Below are 7,523 nucleotides of genomic sequence, written 5' to 3' on the forward strand. Positions count from 1 at the left end.
GGATGCAAAAATCCTCAAAAAAGTACTAGCAAACTGAATCCAACAATACATTAAAAGGATCATACACCATGATCAAGTGGGATTTATCCCAGGGATGCAAGGATTTTTCAATATCTGCAAATCAGTCAGTGTGATACACCACATCAACAAATTGAAGAATAAAAACCATATGATCAGGGACTTCCCTGGCGGCGCATGGTTAAGAATCCGCCTGCCATTGCAGGGGACACGGGTTTGATCCCGGGTCTGGGAAGATCCCACGTGCCGTGGAGCAACTAACTAAGCCTGTGTGCCACAACTACTGAAGCCCACGCGCCTAGAGCCAATGCTCCGCAACAAGAGAAGCGACCGCAATGAGAAGCCCGTGCATCACAACAAAGAGTAGCCCCTGCTCGCCGCAACTAGAGAAAGCCTGCGCACAGCAACGAAGACCCAAAGCAGCCAAAATAATTAATCAATCAATTAATTAATTAAAAAAATATGATCATCTCAATAGATGCAGAAAAAGCTTTTGATAAAATTCAACATCCATTTATGATTTAAAACTCTTCAGAAAGTGGGAACATACCTCAACATTATAAATGCCGTATATGACAAACCCACAGGTAACATCATACTCAACGGTGAAAAGTTGAAAGCATTCCCTCTTAGGTCAGAAACAAGACAAGGATGTCCACTCTTGCTACTGTTATTCAACATAGTTTTGGAAGTCCTAGCCACGGTAATCAGAGAAGAAAGAGAAATAAAAGGGATCCAAATTGGAAAAGAAGTAAAACTCACTGTTTCCATATGATACGATACTATGCTTAGAAAATCCTAAAGATTTTCTATACCAGAAAACTAGGGCTCATTAATGAATTCGCTAAAGTTGCAGGATACAAAATTAATGTACAGAAATCTGTTGCATTTCTGTACAATAACAACAAACTATCAGAAAGGGAAAAGGAAATAATCCCATTTACCATCGCATCAAAAAGAATAAAATACTTAGGAATAAACCTACCTAAGGAGGCAAAAGACCTGTACTCTGAAAACTATACGACACTGATGAAAGAAACTAAAGATGACACAAACAGATAGATATACTGTGTTCTTGGATTGGAAGAATTAATGTTATTAAAATGACCATACTACCCAAGGCAATCTGTAGATTCAGTGCAATCCCTATCAAAATAACAATGGCATTTTTCACAGAACTAGTACAAAAAATTTTTAAATTTGTGTGGAAACACAAAAGACCCCAGATAGCCAAAGCAGTCTTGAGAAAGAAAGAGAGCTGGAGCAGTCAGGCTTCCTGACTTCAGACTGTACTACAGAGCTACAGTAATTAATAACTTTTTTTAAATTAAAAAGTTTACATTTTGAGGAATATGTTACTTAAAGCCTTAAAGAAAAGTATACTTGGATCTGATTAGTGGCAAAATTAGCCAAAGCAAAGACATTTTTCCCTTCAATTTTTTCATACCACACTTTAAATTGGTAATCTAACTGCATGTGTGTAAGGTTCAGTGTCTGAATTTCTCTCCTGGATGTGTTGTTTGTAGGTCTCCATCACGTTTTTGCCCAGAGATAGAGGGGACTATGCCCAATTTTGGGATGTTGAGTGTCACCCTCTTAAAGAGCCTCACCTGAAGCACACCTTGAGATTCCAGCTTTCTGGACACGTGAGTGTTACACTGAATTTAAGTAAAGTATTGGGTGTGTTTTAAAGACACCAATGGAAACTGGCATGAAAAACTGGCCTGTTGTTTTTGGTATTATTGTAATCCCATTAATTCTGTTATAGATTTTTATCATTTAGTTTTCTTATGTGTCTTTATTGATTGGCTCTATGAAATTTGTTTGCCTTAATTAGGTAAGAGTGTGTGTTTGTGTGTGTGTGTGAGAAAGAGAGAGAGAAAGAAACAGTGCAAGATAAAGCATTTTGTGATTAAAGGAATTTAGAAATCTTAAATCTCCTTTTTAAAAATTAAGAAGGAAGTAGTAGAATTCAAATAGATAAGTGTCCATATGTTTATTTCTCCTCCTCCACCCTGTGATTTTTTTATACAGAGTGTCAAAGCAGAACGTGAGCTTGAAAATTCACGCATTTCCACAAATAGCCTCATTAAAATAGATAATTTACTTAAGCCCCGAAGACAACCTGTATCAGAGGCGTCTGCTCTCATACCTGGGTATGTTGTTTCTGTCATTCTCATGAATTTTTCCCAGGGCTTTATTGAGGTATAATTACATTCGGTAAAATGCCCAGTGGCTTACCTGTAATTGACCTACATCACCCCCACTGAAGCCAGGTAGAGACCGTTTCTCTCTCCTGGAGCCTCCTCACATGCATGCCTCTCTGCACCCACCCCCACCCTCACCCAGGATTTGTTCTGTTCCCGTGTGTTGCCATAGTTTTGTGGAATTTCATGCACATGTGCACTCAAGTTGTGTCTGGCTTTCACTTAATGTAGTGATTTCAGAATCATCCATGTTGGTGAGTGTACCTATGGTTTGCTCCTTTTGTTGTTGAGTTCTCGTGCCCCATCATAGGAGCACATCACGATTGTTTCATTTTCCTTTTAGCATTTGGTGGCTTCTGACTTGGAGCCCTTGTGAATGAAGGTGCAGTGAACATTATTATATGTGTATTTTTGTGGACATATTTTTTCATTTCTTTTGGGTAAAAATATCTAAGAATTGCTGGGTCATATGGTAGAAATTTATTTAACCTTAAACTGCCAAATAATGTTCCCAAAGTAGCTGTTCCAGTTTACATTCCAAAAAACAGTGTATGAAAGTAGATTCTTAAAAACTTCTAAAAATGTATGTTATACCAGCAGCTTACAAAGCTTTAATGATAGTATGTAAATGTTTTACCTAATGAAAAAAAATTTTTTTTTTTCAGGGATATGTTTTTTTTTTTTAACTTTTTAAAAATTGAAGTATAGTTGATTTACAGTGTTGTAGTCCTGCTGCACAGCAAAGCAATTCAGTTATACATATATATACATTCTTTTTTAATATTCTTTTCCATTATGGTTTATTACAGGATATTGAATATAGTTCCCTGTGCTATACAGTAGGACCTTGTTGTTTATCCATTCTCTCTATAAAAGCTTACATTTGCTAACCCCAACCTCTCACTCCATCCTCCCCCACCCCCCTCCCTCTTGGCAACCTCCAGTTTGTTCTCTATGTCCATGAGTCTGTTTCTGTTTCTTAGATATGATCATGTGTGTCGTATTTTAGATTCCACATATAAGTGATATCATAACGGTATTTGTCTTTTTCTTTCTGACTTACATGAAACTGTTTCTTATAATCCTTAGTTAACTAACATTTAGGTCTAACTTAGTTGTGGAGGAAGGTGCTTATAAGGAAAATATGTTAAGTTCCTCTCAGGGAGGAGGAGGGGCTGCTGCTGTCTCAGCTGCTGCCCCGCACCCCTGGACACTTCCTGCCGCCAGCAGTTTGTCTTAACACACATTAGTCAGTCGCCTTTACAGAGCTACTTTAACTGAGTTGCGGGAGAAAACAAATTAAAGCCACACTTCATAATGTAATATATACAAATAGTTTAAGTTACTGTGGATTTTAAATAGTTAACCTTCAGACCTTTCTCCATAGCAGGCAGCTTGACCTCACCCACCGTGGAGTTTATGCCCCAGAAGATGTGTATCGGTTTCTGCCAACGAGAGTTGGGGAGTCAAGGACGTTGAAAGTCAATTTGCGAAATAATTCTTTTATTACACACTTGGTAAGTTGGAAATCCTGCTGTGGGTTTTGGAAAAGTAAATATATTCTACTATTTGATAAACATTTTCCTGATAATTAGAAGCTTGTTTTATAGATTAAGTTATAATAGTTAAGTTTTAAAATGCCTTAATACCGTATTTGAAAAGAAACTCAAGGGAAGTTCATGATCCTTTACCTGAAAATTGAAAATTATTTAGTATTTGTTTTCATATTTTCATTTTTTAATTTTTCCTCTTGTTTTCTTCTGTACTGTCACACCAGCATATTTCTGGGTAACATTTACTCCAGTTAGAACTAGAATAAACTCATTAAACTTCCCCTAAGTGTTTTCATGAGCATTTATCGTTCTACCTCATTTTGTGGCTATATGTAAACAAATGTATGGTATGTTGATTTAAGTATGCACAAATATCTAACTTGTATAACTTCATAAAATGTTTCATATTAAATTCCAGCTCAAGTTTTTAAGTCCCAGAGAGCCTTTCTACGTCAAACATTCAAAATATTCTTTGAGGTGAGTTTATCATAAATCAAAATTTTCTCATCCTAGTGCAGGTCTTTGTGTTCAGGAGCCTGAGATGGCTCTTGGGGGTTAGGACTGTGAGGTCTCTCTCTGTTGCAACTCCTCATCCTCCTCACCAACACCACAGAGCACCAAGCACGTGGTGAAGGAGACAAGGAACCTGCTAGGGAAACAGTCCGTGACCTGTGGGTACGTGTGGCGAGTAGCAACTCAAACTTGCGCAGTGTTTGGACTTAGTGCGTGACTCCTGTTTCCCAGTATTTTGACAGCCATATACTTACATAGAACTTTATAATTATCTTGTGATTAACTTTAGAGTGATTTCTGCGTCACATGTTATTTTCACTACACTGAGAATCAGGGATTTAAATTTTTACTAATTTGGACAAAAACCTTCCCAGATTAATTGGGAAAACTTTTATTATCCTATTTTCCTGTTGTCATTCTTCAAATAACCCTGTATTGTTCTTAAATCAGGGCTTCATTTTCTTGTCGTCCTTGCTTATTTTCTTTTTTTAAAAAATGTGTTTGTTTTTATTTATTTTTAAGGTGTATGTGTATATATATATATTCTTTCAGTTTTATTGACATGATTGACATACAGCACTGTGTAAGTTTGAGGTGTACAGCATAATGATTTGACTTACATACATGATGAAATGATTATCACAAGTTTTGTGAACACCATCATCTCATATAGATACAAAATTAAAGACATAGAAAAAATTTTTTTTTCCTGCGATGTGAACTGTTAGGATTTATTCTCTTAACAGCTTTCATATATAACGTACAACATGTTCAGTATATTTATCGTGTTGTACATCACATCCCTGGTACGTACTTAACCTTACAACTGGAAGTTTGTACTTTTTGACTGTCTCATCCAGTTCTCCCTCCCCCAGCCCCCTGCCTCTGGTAACCACAAATCTGATCTTTTCTATGCATTTGTTTTTGAAGTATAATTGACCTACAACACTGTTAGTTCCTGTATTTCTATATGTTTTTATTTCTATACATTTGAAACTGATCACGACACTAAATCTAGGATGATACATCACCACACAAAGATATTACATAGTTATTGACTATATTTCCCATGCTGTACGTTTCATACCTATGATTCATGTATTTTGGAACTGGACGTTTGTATCTCTTAATCTCCCTCACCTATTTCTTTCTTCCTCCTCCCCCATCCCCTCTGGCAACCACCTGTTTTGTCTTTGTATCTATGACTCTATTTCTGTTTTGTTATGTTTGTTCATTTGTTTTGTTTTTTAGATTCCACATGGAAGTGAAATCATACAGTATTTGTCTCTCTCTGACTTATTTCACTTAGCATAATATCCTCCAGGTCCATTCATGTTATTGCAAATGGCAAGATTTCATTCTTCTTTATGGCTGAGTAGTATTCCACTGTGTATCTACACCACATCTTTATCTGTTCATCTGTTGATGGGCACTTGGGTTGCTTCCATATAATACCTTTTTCCATCCTCTCACTGTCAGTCTATGTGTGTCTTTAGATCTTAAGTGACTTTTGTAGCAGCATATATACGGGCCTTGTTTTTGTATCCATTCAGCTGCTCTTTTGACTGGAGCATTGAATCCATTTACATGTAAAGTAATTATTGATAGGTATGTACTTACTGCCATTTTGTTAATTGTTTTAGGGTCTTGCTAATTTTCTTTTTCCATGTGATGTACATAAAGGCTGAAATCTCAAACTGGGTTGTCACTGTCATTTAGAATTTTAACAGTAGGGTTCTGTTGCACTTAATACTGAAAAATAATTTTATCTTCATCTTTGAATCTTTAATTAAACAATTAATTATTATAAGATCTTTCATTTTAGCCTCAAGAGGCTGTCCCAGAAACATGTTATATTCTGTGAAAACTTGGCCCACTTGCAGGCTTTCAAGGGCTGTCTCTGAGTTACTAGCCCAGCAGCGCTGACTCAGAAGCTTACACTTACCTCCAGATACTGGAAGATGAGTCGTGGGGACTGTTCTCTCCACCTCTCATCTTTTCTTCCCCTTCTTGTCCCCCCTCCCCCATCCCATGTGCTATGAAACCTGCCTCTCAGGAGCCCAACCTAAAGGCACGAGTTGTGCAGAGTCAGCAATGAATATACCTAGAAAGTTACCATGGACTTACCTTCTCTGAGCCTCAGTTTCCTAATTTGTGAAATGGAAATGAAAAGCCACTGGCAGCCTGGACTCGTTACAGGAGTATGTGAGAGGCGGTCCTGGGGAGCCCCAGCAGGACCCACAATGTTGATAGAGCATCACGGTTTCTGTCGGTGCTTTCCCAGCCAGTCCCTTAAGCGAGAACATGGATGAGAGGGGCCTGGGTTTACAGCACTCGTAAGTCTGAGCTTTCCCGCTTTTCTGCTCTGAGCTCTTGTCTCTGGGTCCCTCCCATGACGGCCTGAGACTGGTGACATTCCACTGTCGGTAGAGTAGGTTGGCTCTGCTGAACTGAGGCAGAGCTGCAGAAACAATTCACCTATTTAAAAATAGGTTGTTTAAATTCCCAATTGTGACACTTTTTAGTAACAGAGTACAAATTGATATTGAGTAAGTGATCTGTCCTGAACATCGTTATTATCTGAATTTGAACTTTATCATAATGGCCTTATTAACTCTGCTTCCCGTTTACTCTGTGTCTGGTTCACATCCCTGAGCTTGGTCAGCGTTTTGCAGGTGTGTGTCTTTAAACGTGAAGCAGAGGGGGTGGAATACTTCTGTGTAAACCAGCGTATACCTGTCACAGCTTACTGGAGGGGCTTCAGATTTTTGTTTCAAGGAGCTTTTATCTTTGAAAAAATCTTTTTTTAAAAAAAGTTCAAGAAACCTTCAGATTTTTTTTTTAACATCTTTATTGGAGTATAACTGTTTTACAATAGTGTGTTAGTTTCTCCTTTACAACAAAGTGAATCAGTTATACATATACATATGTTCCCATATCTCTTCCCTCTTGCATCTCCCTCCCTCCCACCCTCCCTATCCCACCCCTCTCATGGTCACAAAGCACAGAGGTGATCTCCCTGTGCTATGCGGCAGCTTCCCACTAGCTATCTAATTTACATTTGGTAGTGCATACATGTCCCTGCCACTCTCTCACTTCGTCACAGCTTACCCTTCCCCCTCCCCATGTCCTCAAGTCCATGCTCTAGTAGGTCTGTGTTTTATTCCCATCCTACCACTAATCTCTTCATGACATTTTTTTTTCTTAGATTCCATATATATGTGTTAGCATA

At 37.9% G+C, this 7,523-nt stretch overlaps 1 protein-coding gene across 12 annotated transcripts in view; it reads left to right on the forward strand.

Annotated features, from left to right (window-relative positions):
* CEP192 (centrosomal protein 192) overlaps positions 1–7,523 on the forward strand; it is a 104,577-nt gene that overhangs the window by 82,623 nt on the left and 14,431 nt on the right. For 9 of the 12 annotated variants that reach the window (XR_003677247.2, XM_028480408.2, XM_028480409.2 and 6 more), the window contains 4 exons: positions 1,545–1,664; positions 2,053–2,174; positions 3,613–3,742; positions 4,197–4,255. Coding sequence is in view for 11 of the 12 variants with exons in the window: in XM_028480408.2 (XP_028336209.1) it covers positions 1,545–1,664; positions 2,053–2,174; positions 3,613–3,742; positions 4,197–4,255 (431 nt within the window). In the remaining variant the exon portion in view is untranslated. The remainder of the gene's footprint in view (positions 1–1,544; positions 1,665–2,052; positions 2,175–3,612; positions 3,743–4,196; positions 4,256–7,523) is intronic. The other 3 variants (XM_028480410.2, XM_024120821.3, XM_024120828.3) reach the window with 1 other exon arrangement.

Source organism: Physeter macrocephalus, chromosome 19, assembly GCF_002837175.3.
Source record: "Physeter macrocephalus isolate SW-GA chromosome 19, ASM283717v5, whole genome shotgun sequence".
NCBI classification, from domain to species: domain Eukaryota; kingdom Metazoa; phylum Chordata; class Mammalia; order Artiodactyla; family Physeteridae; genus Physeter; species Physeter macrocephalus.